The sequence below is a fragment of the Tripterygium wilfordii genome, chromosome 6 (genome assembly GCF_013401445.1).
Source record: "Tripterygium wilfordii isolate XIE 37 chromosome 6, ASM1340144v1, whole genome shotgun sequence".
Classification (NCBI taxonomy): Eukaryota; Viridiplantae; Streptophyta; class Magnoliopsida; order Celastrales; family Celastraceae; genus Tripterygium; species Tripterygium wilfordii.
This window is the reverse complement of record NC_052237.1, coordinates 6,938,091-6,959,635: the sequence shown is the minus strand read 5'-3', so window position 1 is coordinate 6,959,635 and position 21,545 is coordinate 6,938,091. Positions and strand designations below refer to the sequence as shown.

Here is a 21,545-nt window from a genome sequence, read left to right as displayed (position 1 = left end):
CAGACACCAGTGCATCCCTTAATTAAACTGCTCCTTTAACCGTATTCCCATTCCACTTGCATGCGGTATTTGTTGACAAACAGCCTTAGTCTCTCTCTCTCTCTCTCTCTCTCTCTCTCTCTCTCTCTCTCTCTTTCCTGTATATATATAGATAGTCATGACCTCCATATCTCTACATGCCACACCCAAAAAGATTTGGAGTAGAAGCTTAGTTACGAAGAATTTCCACATGCAGGTACCTTGAAATCATTACAAGGGACAAACAATATTTCAAGTTTGGGAACAAAGGATGGAGCAACACTCATTGTGCACATCTTTTCCTACAAAAGATTTATCAACTCCAAGAAAGCCTCAAGGATGGAAAGCCATGCCTTTCATCTTAGGTCTCTTAATTCTCTATTTTTTGTTTTTGTTTTTGTTTTTGGTGTAAATCTCCTTATATATATATATATATATATATATATATATATATATATTTAAATCAACTTATAATTTGTCGTATGCGCGCAGGAAATGAGACGCTTGAAAGGTTGGCGTCTTATGGGATGTTAGCAAACTTCATGGTGTATCTGTTAACGTTTTTTCACATGAATCAGGCACCAGCAGCTAACCTAATCAACATTTGGATGGGTGTCACAAATTTCACACCTTTGCTTGGTGCTTTCATTTCTGATGCTTTGATCGGAAAGTTCAAGACCATTGCTTTTGCATCCTTCGCATCTCTGCTGGTACATATCTACTTGCATAACAACATCAAATATAATATAAGACTAAGCTTGGGAAGACGATTCGGGGTTGTTGGAAAGAGTTGAAATTTACTTATTTTTCTATGAAACAGTCTCTTTCTCGACCACCGCTAATCCTCCTCCAAAAATTAGTCTAAAAGTGAGTCGTTTCCAACGTTATTAACTGACAAGAATGAAATTCATCAATGTTAGGGACTAATAACGTTGACGTTAACGGCATGGCTGCCACAATTGCATCCTCCATCCTGCAACTCACAACAACTACCACATGGTCATCATTGCAAAGGTCCCAACAATCTTCAATTTGGTATGTTGATCCTCGGACTCGGCCTCCTAGCCATTGGAACAGGAGGAATAAGGCCGTGTAACATCCCATTTGGTGTCGATCAATTCGATCAAACAACAGAAGGAGGCAAGAAAGGGATTGCCAGTTTTTATAACTGGTACTATATCACAGCTACTTTGGTGTCCTTGATTACTTTAACTGTTGTGGTTTATATCCAAGACAACGTTAGCTGGGTCTTGGGTTTTGGTCTACCTACCATTCTCATGGTCTGCTCGATTGTTCTATTCTTCGTTGGGACGAGAATATACGTCCATCAACCGCCCCAAGGCAGTCTCTTTTCGGGTATAGCTGGAGTGTTGGTTTCTGCCCATCGTAAGCGTCGGCTTCTGCTTCCCGAGGACGGAGAGACTGATGTTAGTTTCTACGATCCTCCATTAAAGAAAGCTATTTTATTGAAGCTCCCGCTTACCAACCAGTACAGGTAGACATTTGCATCACTACACCTTGTTTGATTTTTTGATGAAGTTTGCTTCTTTGAAATTCTTGCTAACATGCATGGAAATACTGAAATTTTGTCCAACAACGATGGCATGCATTCTGTTAGTCAGTTAGGGTTGGGTATACGTGATTTGAGTAGACTATACAGTCAACTTGATAGGTCCACTTTAGGTTTAGAATATTATATGCAGTGTCAATATAAATATAAAAATACTAAGAATCTCAGTGTTTTTTTATCCCAGTTATACCAAATGCTAGGATGAAAATACATTATTCATATGAAATTGTGAGTTCTACACGTCACATATGATCTATATGAAATCGTGTACACATCTCTCGACATTTGAGATAATTGGGCAAAAATACTATGCACGTCCCAATGGATCTGGGACTCCACAATTCATTTATTTTTTTTGATTTTTAAATTTGTCTGATTTTTTCTCTATCTTTAAATATGAATTGTAAACTCTAGGAAATTGGTGAACCCTCAAATCTTGTGCCGGTACCACATATGAGCCACATAAATTCTTAGTGTTTGTATTAGTTTGTTTTAGGTTTTATTTACTGCATCGAGTACAATTCCTAATTATTAACGATGGAGTTGATGTCTCTATGAGGTTCTTGAACAAGGCTGCCATAATAGAGAAAAATGACGAGAACCCTGAAGCTGGTTGTGCAAATCCATGGAGGCTATGCAGCATTCAACAAGTGGAAGAGCTCAAGTGCCTATTAAACATAGTCCCAATATGGTCTGCATGTATTATTAGCTTCATTTCCATGGCACAACAAAGCACATTCACCATGTCACAAGCTTTGCTAATGGATAGACACCTCGGACCCAATTTTGAAGTCCCCGCAGGATCCATGGTCATCATAACAATGATCACAATCGGGATTTGGGTGCTATTATACGACAGAATTGTCGTTCCATTTCTTAGAAAACTTACAAAAATCGAAGGCGGAATAACAATTCTCCAGAGGATAGGAATTGGGGCGATATTCTCAATCCTATCAATGGTAGCTGCCGGAATTGTTGAGAGGGAGAGAAGATCACGGGCCAATTCGCAGCCTCAATCGCCAATGTCAGTCTTCTGGTTGTCGCCACAACTTGTCCTCCTAGGCTTATGCGAGGCATTCAATGTTATTGGACAAATTGAATTCTACAACACAGAGTTCCCTGAGCATATGAGGAGTATTGGTAATTCAATATTCAGCTGCTCCTTTGCTGGTGCAAACTACCTCAGCAGCTTAATGATCACAATCGTTCATCATTCAACCGGAACTAGTAGCCACCCCAATTGGTTAACAAATGATCTCAATTTAGGCAGATTGGACTATTTCTACTTCCTCTTGGCCGGGTTATGTGCTATGAATTTCATCTATTACCTGGTCTGTGCCCGGAGGTATCGGTACAAAACCATTGTACAAGTGGAAGATGAACCTTAATTACCTTGATGTCGAGCTGATCAGCACAGTCAAAGGTTGAACTTACATATTGAATTAATTGTATGTATAAACAGACGACAAGTGAAGTGTATTAATGGTGCAAATTTTCTTTCGTTTAGGAAGCCAAACAGGAGTTCGAGACCCTCCAGTGCAGTTAAATAAATGGAACTTCTTTTGTATAGCATTGGGTATATGCTATTGGATAAATTAAGTGAGGATTTTCGGATAACTATATATGCTTTTCCCAGATCACTACCAGATCACTACCATATTCAGCAATATGTATAATGATTTATGCCACGATATTTGGAATATATTCTGATATTTTGAGATATATATTGTGTTGTTAGTCAACATTTCTCCTACTTTTTCTTGGGATTCTTTCCTTTGAAGGGGTAATAGATTTGTAAATTAGGGATAACTTCATTGTATGAAACTATTGACTATATATATTATGTTTGTATGTATTCAGGGGCAGAGTCGGGAAGTGGTGGTGGGGTGGACTACTGCATTTTGATTTGCTCGAAAGAAGTTAGCGGGAGTCACTGTCCTTGAAAAAAATTTTTAGGATTATTTTACAATAACTTATTAAAATTATAATATCGATGCATATTTGATCACTTGCCTTTTTTTTTTTCGGTAATTCACTTTGTCCCATCTCAACTAAGTAGAACCTAAAAGGGAATCAAGAGCTTTCGGATTTGTAATACTTAATAGTCCAAAAGGGGGGTGGTTGGGACTTGCTGTAATGACTCTAATACCATTATAAAATTTTTATTTTTTTAAAAAAATTATGAACATGTTTTGATCAGGATTATAAGTCCGACGATATATTTTTTGTCCTAAACAAAAATCAAATTGAAACATGAAAAAGACATGAAAATTGTGAACCATTAAATATAGACGCGAAACATCCTAAGTCTATTTTGTCATGAATTTGATTTTTGTTTGGAACAAGAAATACCGTTAAACTCATAAACACGATCAAAACTCATTTATAATTTATTTTATTTTAAAAATTTTTTGAATAGCTTATATTTATTAAAGTGGTGTCTGCTGTAAAACAAATTACAGCAGGACCCTGCACCCTCAAAAGGCGACGCGTAATAATATCCAATGAATGGACTAGCAATCAAGCAATTCTTTTCTGTGGCCCCATACAACAAGACAAAAGCTATTTATATAATTATATGTAATTTAGGGCACATTTCCAAAAAAAAGAAAAGAAAAATAAGTAGGCAAAAAGTCCATGCATGACTCACGAGGGTTCCCTATCATGTTACACGTTGTGATATTTCATATTTATAAAAAAATCATTTTAGAAAACTATTTCATCACAACTTTTTTATTTTTTTTTTCATTCTTTTACTAATTAACATTTTTTATTAATATATGTTTTTAAAATTAGAAACTAAACAACATGCAATACTAAATTATATTATTACCTGTACTTAAACTTAATAAATTATATTTTTCTTGTAACCAATAACTATTCGAATGCATATACAGTAATTTTAGCGAACATTTTTATTAAAAAGTGATAATTTTATTAATACGTATCTAGTAGATAGTGAAATTAACTAATTCAATTAACAAAATACTACACAACTCATTCAATAGTTTATAAGGTACAAACAATTGCAGTTTACCAAATAACTCACAATTTTTTATACAATTTTTTACACAATTTTTAAGCTAACGTTGAATATCAATGAAACTACCATATCAAATGGAGTCAATTGTCTCAAATAATATTATATTTCACATTCCAACCTCATAAGTCATATTTCCTACGTACATATCACCTATCAGTCTTTTCTACACATCATGTAAATTTTTATTTTTTATTTTATTAAATATTTGTATAAATGACCAATAAATCATGCATTAAGAAATAAATTCGTGATTTTTTTTGTAATATATAATTTATCAAAAAAAGAGCCATGTGTCAATCATTTACACACTCAATAATTACACTTGTCAAAATAATAAAGACTTCTAAAAAGCCAATACATAGAAAGAAAAAAGATACTTTTAAATTTCGGCCCATTTATTATTATATCAATTATCTCTTTATTAATAAAGAATAGTCAGATTTGATTTTACGTTGTGGCTTAATATTGAATCAGATGCTCTCTATCAAAATAATGGTCAATAATGAACTGTATGCTTAACTTTCATGCATTTTGAATAGTAACCCAAAGAGTCATGTAATTCGAAGTTTGAAATGCTGTCTTTCTTTCTTTTTTTTTCTTGAGATTTTGTTCAGCCGAAACTCAAAGCTTCAGAATAAGTTTCTAATACCCTCAATTATGTGATATATATGTGGAGAATATTATAATTTCTTTTATAAGCATAAAGACTTATAATTAAAGAAGAAAGAATGTGATGCTTAGAGTCTTCAATATCAAGCTTTTAATAAATGGTTAGGAGTGGTTTGAATATTGAATCAGATGCTATCTGTATATGTATATCTTTTTCATCCAACAAAATGCCCAATACTAGCTAGAATTGAGAATCCTACTATCAAACGACTTTGCGCAGGTTTAGAAGAAAAGTGGAGCCATGCTACTATTGATCCAGCATATTTTGTTGACTTAAGAGGGTAGCATCGGATTTTGTGGCATTTAGTTGGTGGTTCATGTGGTGGTTCTTTTTCTTTTTTATGATTACATTTTGTGAAGCGGTTGTATTGATTTTCAATGTCAGTTTGAAAGCTGTGGAAAAGAAGTGATCTCATAAATTGTTAAATAAGTCGTAAGGTGTTTGACGAAACTTTAAGATGATGGTAGACTATAAATTATGAAAATTATATAACATATATTATTAAAATTAATTTTTGTATAAAATAAATTTTCAATTTAATTATAATATAATAAATAAATTGAAGCTTGTAATTTGCCATCGATATCGCTGGCTTATTCAACTTTGTTTGGTGGTGCGACAACGTCCCACCAAATAGACCTATATATTCTATGGGGTTGTAAGTAAAGAGTATTATAATGCACATTATACATATATACACACACTAGTAATTAGTTCTGTGCATTGGACAATTTTTTTTTATAACTTGTTAGCTTTATATTTGATATAATTTTTAATGGTCTTTTCTAAGCTCTTTCGATTTAATTTGGAAATTGTTGAGTATAGCGCAGCGAAACCACACCAAGATATGCCACCTCAATGAATAATATCGGCAAAATGAAAAATACATAACCGCCACAAGGGTAGAATAATCAACAAGCAATAACCAAGCACACTAATAAGTAAATAAGCAAGTAGAGAAGATTAACACACGAGATTTATATGGTTCAGTGACGTAGAGAGTGGTAGAATAAAGCGATTTCAATAACAATGACATCTTCTACTACATCAATCCACTAAGAATTGAATAAAGTAGGGTTAGAGAACAATTTTTAGTCTTCCTATAATTCAACAAAATCTCCCTATCTAGTGAGAGTTTACAACCTTAAATAGTATAACCAAAAAAAAAAACCCTAATTAAATAAAAAAATTCTAATTAAATAAAAGGAAATAACAAAATTCCAAAAACATTGGTCTTCCTCGAGCTTTCCTAGGGCCTTCCTCCAAGAAAGGTAATATACCTTCAACGTCCAATCTTCCTCCAGTGCCTGCTCTCGGAAGAGCACTCTGGTCCCGCTGCATCAGCCTCCCCTTATGGGAGAAAACTCGACCTCGAGTTTTAAAGAGCTGTAATAGTGAAAATCTTGTCTGGAATAACATCATTGATACAAAAAAATATGTCTATAACCAACACCTCCTTGAACCCTCAACTTCAATTATCAAAGAGACTAAAGAATCCTCTATTTTGTTAAACCAATCCGGCATGACAAAATCAACGAATTCAATAGACACTTTAATATGGTCAAGATTTGCTACTTGAATAATGTTGTATTTCTTCTCCATTATTTCTTCATTGATCTCTTCTTGCGGTAACAAATCGTCTTCATTTGAATAAACATTGAATATTGACAATAATAGTTCCTCACCTTATTCATCTGTGAACTCCACGAAGGGACCAGGATTCATCCAAAATTGGTGTTGATGGTTCGTCTAATCCTTCTTCAATCTCAAAATAAATGTCATAGATTGGTAATCTTGCCTCCCACTGCATTGGACCAAGATTCCTGACATGACCCCTTCCCCTTATGCCCAGAGTCATCATTAGACTCAACCTTATCTATTGAGAGAAAATACTGAGAGTGTAGTTGTAATAATTTTTCACATAGTGAATATTCTCTGTTTGTCTTTGATAATACCCGTGATTTTTCTTCGATCTTTGGAGTTTTCCACGTAGATTCATGTGTTATGATTGTGCTATTATTCTCTATTTCAAATCCTCCTTTGTTCTTGATATCTTTGAAGGAGGATCCTAGTAAAATTCCCAAGAAGTGGATTTTTTTGAATCTCCCTCTTACTTGTGGGTCGAGATCAAGCTCAACAAGTGGAACCAAAAATCATACATGTACAACCCACATTCAAACTAAACAACCTTGCTCCGATATCACTTGTTAGGAAACAATAATGGACTCCCCAACCCAAACTTGACTATCTTAATAAGATATTATCTGCTTTCCCAAGCCCAATTCAAAGCCCAACTCATCACAGGGCTTTCACGGCCTTCCAGGGACTTTCAGGGCTCACGGTCTTAAAACGCGTCTTACTTAGTCAAAGAAATCATGAACTTATAACCTGTCCATTAGGATGTGAGACTTTTCTTAACAACATACATTAGCAATATTTTTTTATTATGATATGAGACAGATGTGCATTGAATAAACTCATTTATTGCGCAATAATTTACAAACCACGTATACCAGGCCAAACATGATAATTTCGATTCTTTAGTTGAAACATAAAAAATGTCAATTTTTCCGTACAATGTGACCTACAGTCATTATCATCGGGACTATTGGGCAAGCGTACAAGCCCACGAACCATGCATGCTAGGCAAACCATGAAAAGTTCATATGTGAACTCATGCTTCCGAAAAAAAATTGAACCCCAATAAAAAAAAATAACCAGCATACAATTTACCACAAAGCTAACACTATCATTGACCAAAAAAAGTGAAAATTGTTGTTATTGTTTGCCTAATTAAAACGATTTTTTTTTAACAAAACCTGAATGGGCTCTTGCCACTATAATGGGCTATCCAGATGCAAACTGTAATAGGAGCCCATGAAAGAACTAACATCTTGGTAAGCCCAAGAAAATATCACGATGCCCATTAAGTGCATTAACTTAGTTATGAGCCGGTACAAAACAAAGCCCATGACCCTGCAAATAAGGCCCATCAATCATAACTCAAATTCTTACCCTGTAGGTAAAGAGGAAAACGAAGGCCAGAAAGCCGAACTGTATCGTGTAGAGCACTCTCGTTCTTTGCAAACACTTCTCCTCTAGATTATTGTTAAGAAACAGATCAGAAACGCGCACATGCAGGTTAGATGTGCATTTCATACGCACCCAATAAGTTCATACATTTCTTAAAGACCACACAAACCCAACCACTATCCACATATGAGTTAGTTGTAACCAATAAACCCAATAGGTCACTACCCAGCTTTAGGGAGCCGACGCACACGTCAGCTGCCCTCAGTGGGGGTCTTTCACTGGGGCGGGGTCCTTACACGTACCATCAGATCCACTAGTAGCCCTTTTCGTAGCGATCCAATCCATTCTCATACCTAGATGAAGCCGATGACCACATTGACTGCACTCAATGGTCTTTCACTGGGCTGGAGCTTACCCATACCTCCAAATCCATACCACCATATCCATTGGTAGCCCTTTCTATGACGATCCAGTCCAATCTCATACCTGGACAAAGGGAGATCCAAACATGCATATCTGCAAATACCGAACACTCTGATACCATTGTTAAGAAACAGATATGGTGTGCAACTATACGCACTCAGTATACTCCTACATTTATTAACCAACCACGCCCAACCACTATCCAACCACTATCCACATGTGTGGGCTGAAGAAGCACAATAGGCTATTATCTAAAAAACTTATCAGAGCACAAGTCTCATGTCTAAGCAATCTGGACATTCGTATCAGTTATATCTGGGAGGTAATAGTAATACATTGTTCTGTCTCGATTTGGTCTATGATTTCACAATTATTTGCATAGTCCTCTCGCTGATTTGTCCGATTTCTCTCAGGGCTTTGTCTTATACGTGATTTCTGGTTGGATTTTGGGCGTTACGTCTTTTGCTGGTATGTTGCTAATCCGTGATGAGTTATTGGGTTTTTACTTCCTTCTTAACAATCCCGCTTTGTCTGTTGGGTTTCTCCCCCTTTTTTGTTCATAATCTCTGTTCAAAACGCTCTAGCTCTATTTAATTCCTGTATGTGGGTGGTAACACTTGATTTTCGCAAAATCATGTGAGCGTGATTCCTTTCTGAATGTTGCTAGTTGGACTTATGGGGTTTGGTTTTGTTTTATTTGATGAATGGACATTATGGACTTGAACTTGAAGCTTACTTAGATTAACAGGTTGCCACTATCTCCATTTGGCTTCCTTTAAATTTTCTTTCATAAATTCTAATGTAAATCAAATTATAGCAGGTCTTTTTTTACAATGGCTTGGCGAACTCTAAATCTTGGATCTACTGGTGGATGAAAATAGGGAATTCTTCACCTTTTCTCAATAATATTACAATGCTTTGGCCTTTGGTCCTAAAATTAATAAGCACCCGACTCCGTTTAGTTTGGATTGGTTTTGATATAACTTTTCAAAGGCTATTTAGATGTTGTCTAAAGTAGATTAATGTCTTAGAATCTGAAAGCTCTAGATCAGTTCTCTCTTTGATGTTATTACTTTAATTCAGACTAAGAGTATTTATGCTATGGTGTTCATGGTTCTTTGTTACTTTCATAATTTTCAAGATGGCTGAGTTCTTACCCTTGGATTGATTATTTGGTTTCTTCTTCTCCTACCAAATATTTCAATATCTTAGTATCTTATGAGCTTTGTTACTTTTACGGGTATCGATTGGTACACTTGCATGTTGGTGTACTCAAGGTGGCTCATACAATTGGTGATGCAATTAACAGTTACCTTGTTCTATTTATTATTCATCTCTTATTTACCTTTTATGTGTGTAACCGGACATTTAAATTTGCTTCCCCCCTGGCTGTATGTTGGTTTCAGTATAATGAATTTTCTTGTTTGTAAATATATGTAATCAATACTTAACCTACTGGGCCGTAGAGGCATTTATGCAGACACTAAGTGATCCTGCTGAATGTCCTTTGGGTTGTAATATCGTTTTGTTATTGTCACTGAATCTTCTCGACTTAACAAGAAAAAAAAAAAAGATAAAAGAGAAGTGATTCTGTATCTCGATTATAGCTACATCTACATCCAACTTAAACTGTGTCTTGGATCGTGACATGATATATTTTTGAATTTCTTAAATTTTTCTTCGATGGTATTGGCATCTGATACGGGTGCATGTCCATCTATTGCAATAATAACATGTCCAGCATCAATTGTGTGGGCATTGATGCTGCAAAAAATGAGCAGAACCTATGTTTCATTATTTGATGTAGCTCCTACGAACATTTGGGGGAGGGGGGGGGGGGGGGGGGTGATTTGTTTGCCGATTTGTCAACACCCACAATTCGGTTGTTTCTCCAATACACATCGTACGAGAATGGCAACTCTGGCAGATTCTTTTCTTGCAGACCTTGACGAGTTATCGGATAATGAAGCTGATCTTACTGAGGAAAATAATGCTGAGCTTGAAAACATGGAGGAAGATGAGGATGGGGACATGGCAGATCTAGAAGCTCTTAATTATGATGATTTGGACAGTGTCTCAAAACTGCAGAAAACACAGAGATTCATTGATATAATGCATCTCATACTTATGATTTCAATGGGAATCTTTTTTATCAACTTTTGACTTTCATTGTCAGTAGAGTCTAATTTGCAATGGTTTCCACGCTTTTCTATTTTGATGCTCAGTTTCATGCTTTATTGCATAAGAATGTTGGCTGTTTAAGTATATTTTTGTCATTATCATTGTCCTGAAATCAACATATTCAAATTGGCATTGGATTTTGCTTAAGAGCAAACCTTGGCATAGTGGCAAAGTTGCTTTAGCCACAACTTAGTCATCACAGGTTAAAACCCAAAAAACAACTCTCTTCCATTGTGATATGCCTTTCCCAGACCTGCTACCATTGTGATAGCCTCATGTTTCATGTTTTTCCCTTCTACGTGATTTTGCAACAGTTTAATTCTGTAATAGATTTTGTAAAACCATGTTGCTTATATTGTTATCAGTTGGATTGTTCTGCCTTCTTCTCTTTTAAAAATATGCTTTTAAATTGCAGAAAGTAGAGGATGCACTTCAGAAGGATTCTGATATCTCTAATCGTGCACTGGTTTTGGAAGATGATCCAGAATACCAGCTGATTGTGGATTGTAATGCATTGTCAGTTGACATTGTGAATGAAATTGTTATTATTCACAATTTTATCCGTGACAAGTACCGGTTAAAGTTTCCAGAGTTGGAATCGTTGGTGCATGATCACCCAATTGATTATGCTCGAGTTTTTTGCTATCTTCTGCTTGATTGAGATGAAGAAAAGAGAGAGGTGGAATACAAAAGAAAAGATTGGTCCGTGAATGTTGATTTCAATGTAATTTTTAGTATCTACGTCTTTGTATGCAGGAATGGCATCTGGTCGTGATGATTTTTGTACACATTTGTAATTGCAACCACAAAGCAGTAGAAATTTTTGGTCATTCTGATTCTAGTTGCCTTAGGATCACTTGATTTCTAGCAAGTGTCCAGACAAAAACGAAAAAGGGCCATTCTGATCAGTTGTTGGATCATTAACCATGTTGAGATTCTCCTAAGACCCTACCATCCCCACCCCCATCAAATGAAGAAGAAAAAAAACACTCTGAAACAGAAGAGGAAAGAGAAGGCAACTGTCAATTAAGCCACTTGAGTTGTGGATATTTTATGATGATACTTTTTCATTTGTTTGTACAATTGTATTTTCTCTTAGTTCTGTTTTCCACATGCAGGGAATTGAGCTCACAAACCCACAGGCTCATGCACATCAGCTTGGGAGTGGAACTCAGAGTACCTACTTCTCTGAAACAGGAACGTTTTCGAATATTAGGAGGACCTCATCTACAAGCAAATTATGGTTACGATAGGCGTCAAGTGAAACTGCAGTGATTTATTCAGTCGGGGCAGTCTTAACAGTTCATCATCTCCATTTTGCAGACTATGCATATTGAAATTTGAGAAGTAATTTGCCTATATAAATAAAAAAAAAGAGGTGATTTTTATCAACAATATCTAAAATTTGTGATCTTTTGTTTTTCGTAAAACAAGAATTTTGTTACCAAAACAGGCAAAATGCATCAAACGGACTTATTGCCCAAAACTACCAAAATCCCAACGATCTTGATCCTTGCGAAAATACTCCCTCTTGAGAGACCGCGTCGCCCCACGAGCCAGTGTAAGTCTTTGGTGTCTCCCTCACCATCGCTCCGGTAGTCCCTTCCACGCATCAATTTTTGCTTCTTGCAACATCGATCATCTCTTTGGATTTGCTACTCCGACCATCTTTCTACTTTTTGCAGAGGTAATTTCACTGTTTTCTCTTCTTCTTTATGCTAGGTCTGAAATTGATTGGTAATGTTGATGCTGGTGTGTTTGATAGGTTATCTATAGTTGACGAGTTTAGATATTCCATTTCGGGTGTCTGATTTTTGGGAATTATTTTTTTTTGGTGGTATTTGTAGTTCCAGTGCTTAGCTTCAGGGTTTAGCTTTGTAAGTTCGTTTTTGTTTCTCTTTTGTGGTTTCTTCTTGTATTTTCAGGTTGTGGTCTCGTCTAAAATTGTTGTATTGTTCATTCTTGTACTTCTCTAATCTCTCTCTCTCTGTTTTTTATTTTTGGTAAATAATCACACTCTCTCTTGCTCTCCTCCTATCAAATTTTGCCGTAATTATAATTTCCTTTCTACATTTGATAAACGTAATTTTCATGCTGCATAAAAGTTGATGCCGAAACCGGCTGAGACTCTATTTGTAAAAATCTGATCTTTTTTATGGAAGGTCTGGTTGTAACATCATAGTGAAATTTCACTGGTATTATGTTACTAGATCATAAAAGTTTCACATGATGTAAATAAAGGAAAGGCATTGATAGTTTTATTTTAGCTCTGTTTACTTTTGGATGTGTATATAGAGTTGATGTTTTGTTGGTTTTTAGAAACACTGCTCTTTGCGTTCTTGGCCAACTCTCTACTTCATAAATTCTTTCTCATGCGAATTATGCCATCTCCTTGCATTGAACACCCATATTTTTCTCTTAAATGTACAGAATTAGACAGAACTCAGACTAGATGTGTAGACTCTAGATATGCTTCATAGAAATTAGCATTTTTTTTTTGGTTTAGTTATTGTTTTCATTGGTAGGATAACTATATAATCATGCGGGTTGCAAGGCCTATTTTAAATTCTTACGGGCTGTCAGTATTTGATATATGCTACTCAACATTTTCGTTTCATACTACAAGAGTATCTGATATTTTCCGTGCTTTTTTCTTCCTCTGCGGATATGAAAAGTTGGTTGAAAATTAATTAGAATGATACCAAAGTTTAAGCACAAATAATCCAGTTTTTTGCTACAAAATTTGGCATTCTTTGTTACATGTCTTAGAGCAATACATTCAATGGAGTTAATTGTGCTTTTATAACAACTTCGCCATTTTTGGTGCTTGAAAGTTGTGTTTTTAAGCCTTGATTTGATTTTTTAGCACGTGCTAGTTACCTAATGAAGAACTTGTACCTATGGTTATTTCCATGCTATTTTATCTGTGGAAGAGATAGATATGCTTTGCTAAACGTCTTTTGTCCTTGTATGAAATATGGTCTTTCAGCAGGCCTAGAAGAAGATTTGTTTGTGGGAATCTGAAACTATTCAGGCTTAAGTTTAATTATACCAGCTATTCAGTGATAAACCAACCCCATATCTGTGTTAAAAATCCCATGGCTAAAAGAGGGACAATCTATATCTCGCAATTCAATCACATTGAGAGAAGAATCCAGTGGCAAGAAGCAACAAATCAAAGGAGGAGTTGGCACACACAAATCCAAGTCCCTATTAAAGCTTGATCACTTGCAAAACCTTGCAGTGTGGGCCAGCAGCAAGGGTGCTATCCCCTCTTTGGGCGCTTTTTTTGGGTACCAGTTTGCTGCTAACAGAGAGGCACTTGGGGCACTACCTGATCCTTCCCTGTTCGCTTGCCAAAGGTGTGTCTAGACATTTTATTTACCAAAAGTACTTTAGATTGTCTTTTGTTGTTTGATGAGTTTCTGTTAATCGAGTGGAAAAACATTGATCAAGGTATATCCTTTGTGGGAAATTATTATCTGTGATGTTACTGTTGCATGATGGTTGTTTTGTGGATTGTGGACTGATTATGTGTGCCGACTGTCAGTCATAGGTTTTGGATAGCTTGAATTTTGTGGTTACTTATTTCTACAAATTTTTAGCTTTTATTAACAGATGTGAAATTGTTTTTGCAACTTCATGTCAATGTGTTGTTAACTTGAAAAAAAAAATTTACAGTTTCTTAAAATTCATGGGAATAATCAAGTGTTTACCTGGCCATTTAGCACCTCGATCCAGGTATATAATGACAAAAAATTCCAAATATACATCCAGTGTTGGATTTATTTCTTTGCTAAATACCTTTCAACCTTAAGAATTGGTTGCATTCAATTTTCTATCCTAATAACTTCTATCCATGGCTTTTGTAAGTCTGCCCTTTTGTTTACTTGAATTTCCTGTAATTCAAATGGATAATTTACATGTTTGTGTTGTAGACATCTTAATCATCTTAGACTTACACAATTATGCAATATCTTCAATTAATGCTACCCCTGCCTTAGATCAAATATCTTAAGTTTTTATTTATATTTTTTGTGTTACAAAACATTTCCCATGGCATTTACATTTCCACTGGGTGTACTTTTTTCTGAAAATATTTCTCTTAGCATTGAAACCTTCCGTACCTGAGAGCATTAATGGGTGTGCCATACAATTTATAATTAGCCTTCTGGTTCTCCTTCAATGACATGATCCATATTATGCACTTATTCCAACTTGTTATATTTCTAAAGAAATATCCTCTTCATTTGTCACCATTACCTGAATTTTCTACCACATACATCAAAAAATTTCCTTATTCAGTAGTTTTTCTATCTTAAAAAGATCACCTCTTTTCCACTTTTGTTGTATTTTCATTTTATATATTCCAGTCTTAATTTGGCTGCATGTGCCAAGACGAGGAATGGTTCAGTGTCCTTGATCTTGAATGACTGAAGCGGGTTGCTCCATTAAAACATGATGAGAAGTTAACCTATGAGCTGGGAGGGGCTCTAATTTTTATCTACGTTTCTCCCCCAAAACCATGTTAAATCATGGTTTTGTTTGTTTGAAAATGACATATTAGAGTTTAGGATCTAGGAATTAGTGTTTAGGGTTTATGATTTAGGGTTTAGGGTTTAGATTTAGGTTTTAGATTTTAGAATTTAGGATTATTTTTTTTAAAAAAATATACTATATTCCAACATTATGAACACCAACTCAAAAACACATTTTAATTTATGATTTAAGATAGTTTTGGGGAGAATTGTAGCAAATAATTGGAGCCCCCCTATCAAAAACCTAGTGTGATATTTCCATGAGGTCTTACCAAACTTCTCATGTTTTCGTAATCTTCTTCGTTTTCTTTACCTTTTTTAAAAAAAAAATTCATCTCATATATATATATCTATATATATATATGGGGGCCACACATTTATTATGGGGCCCACCACATCTATGGTTGAAAAACAAGTCCACAAACTTGGTCCACACTTTTGGTCCACATAGGAGAATTTCTGTATATATATATATCTATATATATATATATATAATGGATGTATGTAGTCTAAAGATATTAACTTTGAGTTGAATGTAGATGTAGTCTTATATACCAAGTCAAGGGACTTTTTTATATTGGAAGCTCATCCATGCCAATTGGAATGGGAGATTCTCCCCTGCAGCCTTATTGGCCATAACATAATACAAAATGTTATCCTTGATACAATTATCATAGCTTCCAGCTTCTTTTTGACAAGATCCTGTGAGAAATCGATTCGGTTGTGGGTAATTTACGTGTTGTTGTTGTCATTTATAATCCTCACTTATGTCCTCTAAAAGATCAATCAAAGAGATGTATTACATTTCTGGTTCTTGCAAGAGCTAGTTGGCATGAATTGTCAGTTGGAGAGATTTTAAAGGTCTTGCGTGATGGTTTTGACATGAAGTCAACACGATGACATGCTGTTCTTTTTTTTACTTTGGCCATCTTATGTGTTTTTCATGGTCAAATGAGTCTTCAGTGCGAGGTAAGATTCAGCCCTGTTATGTTTATACAAAGTTCAAATGATTATACTGTTTCACAATCCATATTCGAAGGCTGTCAAATGATTATGCTGTTTTGTGTACTATGTGGAGACTCAAATGATTATTTCCTCATGTAATTTTAGACTTTTTGGTGGTATGATGAAAATACTGGCTTCGAGATTTTTATTGGTATCTGTTTGTTTCGTTTAAATATTTACCTCTAGGACTTTTTTATCTAGAGAGTTTTTTTTTCTGTCTAATATTGCAAATCCGGATTTCTTCTCTACAGATGTGAGTCAATTCTTCAGCCTGGCTTTCATTGCACTGTTCGAGTTGAAAAGAATCGAGCCAAGAAGCACCGTAGGACCAAGAAACCGGGCACAATGATGCAGAACAATGTGATTTATGCATGCCACTTTTGTTCACATCGGAATCTGAAGAGGGGGACTCCAAAAGGACATATGAAGGAGATGTGCCCTCCCACACCAAAACAATGTTTAGAATCCAAACCTGTCGAGTTTGTGCTTCAGAAGCACGCTATGAGCTCAGAGGAAGCACTGGAGAAAGACAAACACCAATTACAGATAGACCTAGACAGAACAGATGAGATAACTTTGCCAGAAATAGCTGCAAATAATAATCCAGCAACTCCAGTAAGAAGCGATATTAGTTTGTTGAATGGAAAGAGAAGGAAAAGAAGCAGATCAGGATCAGGACTTAAAAGATCTGATGAATCTGGAAGCATTTCCACCGTAAAAAATGAAGAAAATACTACAAGTGCATCGGGTAAACGGAGGAGAAAAGCTTGGACAAGCCTGAAAGAAATTGCTGAGCAAGGTAGCAATCAGAAGACGAACATTGCAGTCCCTTTCTTTCTATGAAACGTAATATACTCTCAATTTTGGGTAAGTGTTGATAATATAAGAACAGTGGTATTGTTTTTCCCTTCTTGTGTTAGTCACTTTTGTCATTTCCATTCTTCCAATTGCGTGGTTTTATGTGCTCCATCCACCCCAGTAGTTCTATAGAATTATAAATTGTTCCACATATGTCTAACTCAGTCGATTATCAACCGAGTCACCTCTCGTTGGTAATCGTTCCACTTATTTAGACCAGCAGTTTTATAATTACATATCATCTGATGAAAATAGAAACAGGAATCTTTGACCATCTCTTGTTATCCAAGCCAGAAGTTGGTGTCATGATCGATTAATTTGAACTTTTATATACCTCCAACCACAAATTTATAAATCATTTTGAAATTTGCAACCAAGGTGATTAGGTTTGAAATGCTGCTTCGTTGCAGCCTGGGATACTTTTTCATAAAAAAAATTTCCGAGGCAACTCGTTAAATTTTTTCAAACAAATCAAAATGTATTAGCCCACTTCCATAATCAATTCCTGGCTCTGCCCAAACAAATCAGAATGTTAAATTTTTTCAAACAAATCAAAATGTATTAGCCCACTTCAATCATCAATTCCTGGCTTTGCCTCTGAATGAATCCTTTCACTTCCTGGCTTTGCCCCTGAATGAATCCTTTCACGCTTTTGAGTTTTGACAATGAACGAAACCCATGGATGGCATGTCTCAAAAGCTTTCCTGCTAATTTATCAGAGAAGCAGAATCTTTGACTAACACAAGAATCACAAGAAACTGGATAAACCACCAGCTGACCATATATCTAAATTTGTGTTCGCTTTACATTAAAAATAATTTTCAAAAGATAAAAGGTAGACGTTTCAGCGATAAAAGAAGAATGCATTTAAGTTTACAAAGTTTTACAGATAGCAAATACACGTTGGGGAATCCATGGGTCTCTGACTCTGGCTTCGAGCAATGTTTATCCCCATCGAATCGTACATCTCTTTTTCTTTCTTTGAGACTCGGGCAGGTTTTCTAATGAGCATTACTCAGATAACCCAAAACCAAGATAAAATGGACCCAACAGCCAGTCCAACTACCATAAACAACACGATCACAATCCCTGCAATCTCCGCATGTTGTAGTGAGACAACTTTAGGAGCCAAGATCATCAGAACACTTGTCAAGTAGCCGTTAGTTAGGCCTAAAAGGCAAGTCAAGATAGTGACCGGAATCTCTGTTCGGAAGAATTTGGGACCATGCAAGCACCCCAAGAAAAGAGGGAAAAACAGAAGTCTTGCAATACAACCACCAATTGCTACTTTTGCATTTTCTAGCATGTATACTGCAGTTAACGACTTGCCAACAAGGTCGAACACATTGTAGCCAGTGATAAGGAGAATTGGGTACCAATCCTTCAGAACCTCAGAGTGGACATCCTCTGTAATATATCCCGGAAATATCGACAGTGTCACAACGTAGATAATGAGTACCCCAAAGCCATACCATTTAACCCTCCCCGCAGTTTCCAATAAGGTTGATCTCCACACAGATCCAGTCAATCCTCTCTCCTCTTTCTCTATATTTACAGCTTGATTTTTCAAATCTGTGTAGTACCTAATCACTGGAAGTTTATGCCCAACATTGTGAAATATCACACAAATTACCATAACCACAATCCCAACAGAAAAGTAAAGATTTGCACTTTTTCTCAGGCCACTGGCATCTTGAGCATATACCGATTTAGTTACAATCCTTAGAAATGAAACAAGAACCCCTGCAGTCAACAATTCAGAGATTTTAAAATGTTCCTACCAAAGACAGTCTGATGGGAACTTAGTATGTAAAGTAAAATTAGTTTTTGCATGTCAAATTAGGAGTTAGGGCCCCATAAAAGCTGATAGTAACCTAGGAATAGTGTTAAGAGTTCGTAACAGAAATTTCAAGAAACAACTTACTTACAGCTCATGCAAAGCACCTAGAAGAATGGATTCTACAACATACAGCCATCTCCTTGAAGTTCAGGGAGAAAAATATTAAGTGAGAGTATGATTACATCAACTTGCTTTCCACAAAACATCCATTTTCAATCTCTCTCTTTCAAAACAAAGACGCACAGAAATTAGACTATAGAACAAAGATATTTTTTCCCAAGCGAACAAAGAAATTATTTATGTTTTCTTTAGTGTGGCTAGAGAAATTGCATATGGATTCACTTAAATAACAGTATTTTAGAAGTACTCTTTAAGCTAAAGGAAACGGTAAGGAACTAAATGCGACACTGGACTTCCTTTTCTCAATAAAAAATAAAACACTGGACTTACCAAAAAGAAAAGTTGCGTAATTAGTTCAACACAATCCCACATTTTACAAGCACGTTAAGCTTTATTTGCAAGAATTTGGATGAAAATCACATTCTCCTTTTGTTTTAAGACTGACGATTTGCATTCATGAGAAAGCACCAAACAGGCAACTAAGAGAGGAAGAAAAACAGAGAAACAAAAGCCCTCAAATACATCTGTTTGAATCTGAAAGGCTAAATTGATTTTCAGAAATCATTGAGAAAACAAGAACTCAATACCAATTCTAAAATTTAATTTGGATCTGACAAAGGCCAAACGTTTTCAGTATTCATTGAGCAAACAAGAATCTTGATAACACCAGAAAGCAACACCAAAACAAGAGCCACATCAAAAACAGACTTGATTAACAAATGCACACAAGATCACAAGTACTTCATAAAACCCAAAAACAAAAATATGCCGACTTTATATCCACTTAATCAAGTCAAACAAGAAAAAGAGATGATTACCAAGATCACAAGTACTTCATAAAAACCAAAACAAAAAGAGGCGACTTTATATCCACTTATCAAGTCAAAAAAGAAAAAAAAAATATGATTAACCATTGCGTATACCAAACTTGACCAAGACACCAAGGGAAGGGAATAATATGGGCATGGTCAGGAGGATGTCTATGTAGTTTTCTCATCACATGTTTCTGGCTTTTAGTTTGCACATAATTGATGGTTTTAGATTTTGTTCCACCAGAAAGCAAAACCAACACAAGCCCAGCTCCCGTGCACAGAAGCTCGTATGAATTCTAAATTGATTTTAGAATCTCTTGTACTTTGATTTCCAAATTCGGTGGGACTTGCAAAACTTGCCAACGGAACAGTGAGAAGTCCTCTCAATACGACAAAACCAGCATCCAATCAAACTAATAGAGATACCATTCAAAAGGTGCGTTCACGTGAATCTAACTCCATTTTATCGTACTGAAGAAAAATAGCAGTGAAAGTACAAGAAAGTTTACCAGAACCCGCAGTGCCTGCAACGACAGCTTGCATATACCGCTCAGGCAACTCGCCCGCGGAACCAATTAGCCCACCCTGAACAAGAGCGTCCGCCACACCGGAAAGCGTGACTGCCCCGACCGACACATAGAATCCGTCATACAATCCGACCCGGCCCTTGATATAAACGGCGTCCATGACTGGGATTACCAGCAGAGACACCACGAATAGGACCAATCCAATGTTGATCCGCACATAGGCGTCCGATTTGTGAGCATAGTAGACAATGATAAGGAGGCAAACTAGGCAGACTAGCATGTAAGAGACGGCGAAGATGCGGTCAACTGAAACGTCCGGGTAGAGGTAAGAGAAGTAATCGATGGCGGTGATGAAGGCGTTCCATGGGAGGAGAAAGCCCAGGCCCATGGTGAAGTAGATGATGTAGGCAAAATGGAAGCTGTCATTGGGGATCTTTTGGGGGGGAATCGTGGGGTTGGCTGCGGCGGAAAGGAGGAGGACGGAGGACTCCGAATCCATTTCTTCATTTTGGGCGCCCGAGAGCGCCATGAGGATCAAGCTTGTAACTTCCTATTCGCTGGTCTGTGTGGCAGAGAACCAAGACCAAGAAGCGAAGCGTGGTGGACTCTATTTTGGCAATCTATATCCTCCCCGTAGAAGATATTTATGACCTGGATACTCAATTATTAAATTTATATTTGTAATTTTGTATAATAAGTAGGGTAATTTGTAATTACCAATAAATACACGATTCAAAAGATATATACCAATAAGAAAAATTTTATTTGCATACACCTAAAGTACTAACTTTACATCATTTTTAAAGTTTTTTTTTAATTTTACATAAATATTTTGTTATCTTTGTTTAGAATGACATATTAACTCTTAAATTAAAAATAAAAAATAAATTTATATTTACATATTAAA

At 35.9% G+C, this 21,545-nt stretch overlaps 4 protein-coding genes across 8 annotated transcripts; 3 read left to right on the top strand and 1 right to left on the bottom strand.

The window, feature by feature from the left end:
- Nucleotides 1-168: 168 nt before the first annotated feature.
- LOC119999609 (protein NRT1/ PTR FAMILY 2.13-like) lies at nt 169-3,221 on the top strand. The gene is made up of 4 exons (XM_038847276.1): nt 169-383; nt 511-728; nt 939-1,513; nt 2,148-3,221. The coding sequence occupies exons 1-4, from the start codon at nt 290-292 to the stop codon at nt 2,974-2,976; spliced, it is 1,716 nt and encodes a 571-aa protein (XP_038703204.1). The 5' UTR covers nt 169-289; the 3' UTR covers nt 2,977-3,221.
- Nucleotides 3,222-8,988: 5,767 nt separating this feature from the next.
- LOC119999504 (U4/U6 small nuclear ribonucleoprotein Prp31 homolog) lies at nt 8,989-14,050 on the top strand. 5 transcript variants are annotated; one of them, XM_038847114.1, is made up of 4 exons: nt 8,989-9,079; nt 9,171-9,225; nt 10,700-10,870; nt 11,349-14,050. In XM_038847114.1, the coding sequence occupies exons 3-4, from the start codon at nt 10,765-10,767 to the stop codon at nt 11,597-11,599; spliced, it is 357 nt and encodes a 118-aa protein (XP_038703042.1). In that variant the 5' UTR covers nt 8,989-9,079; nt 9,171-9,225; nt 10,700-10,764; the 3' UTR covers nt 11,600-14,050. The 5 variants fall into 5 exon arrangements, 3 of the variants coding, with proteins under 3 accessions (XP_038703042.1, XP_038703041.1, XP_038703040.1); XM_038847113.1 differs by having other exon boundaries at nt 9,038-9,225; nt 10,685-10,870; XR_005468463.1 differs by lacking the exons at nt 8,989-9,079; nt 9,171-9,225 and having other exon boundaries at nt 10,606-10,870; nt 11,349-12,316; nt 12,392-14,050.
- Nucleotides 12,397-17,391, top strand: LOC120000641. The gene is made up of 4 exons (XM_038848766.1): nt 12,397-12,499; nt 12,661-12,741; nt 14,048-14,300; nt 16,733-17,391. Exons 1-4 carry the CDS (start codon nt 12,397-12,399, stop codon nt 17,322-17,324), a joined length of 1,029 nt encoding a protein of 342 aa, XP_038704694.1. The 3' UTR covers nt 17,325-17,391.
- A 696-nt stretch (nt 17,392-18,087) lies between these two features.
- On the bottom strand, nt 18,088-21,254 carry LOC120000487 (equilibrative nucleotide transporter 1-like). The gene is made up of 2 exons (XM_038848583.1): nt 20,621-21,254; nt 18,088-19,082 (listed from the first exon to the last, which is right to left on the bottom strand). Exons 1-2 carry the CDS (start codon nt 21,165-21,167, stop codon nt 18,355-18,357), a joined length of 1,275 nt encoding a protein of 424 aa, XP_038704511.1. The 5' UTR covers nt 21,168-21,254; the 3' UTR covers nt 18,088-18,354.
- Between the last annotated feature and the right edge of the window lie 291 nt (nt 21,255-21,545).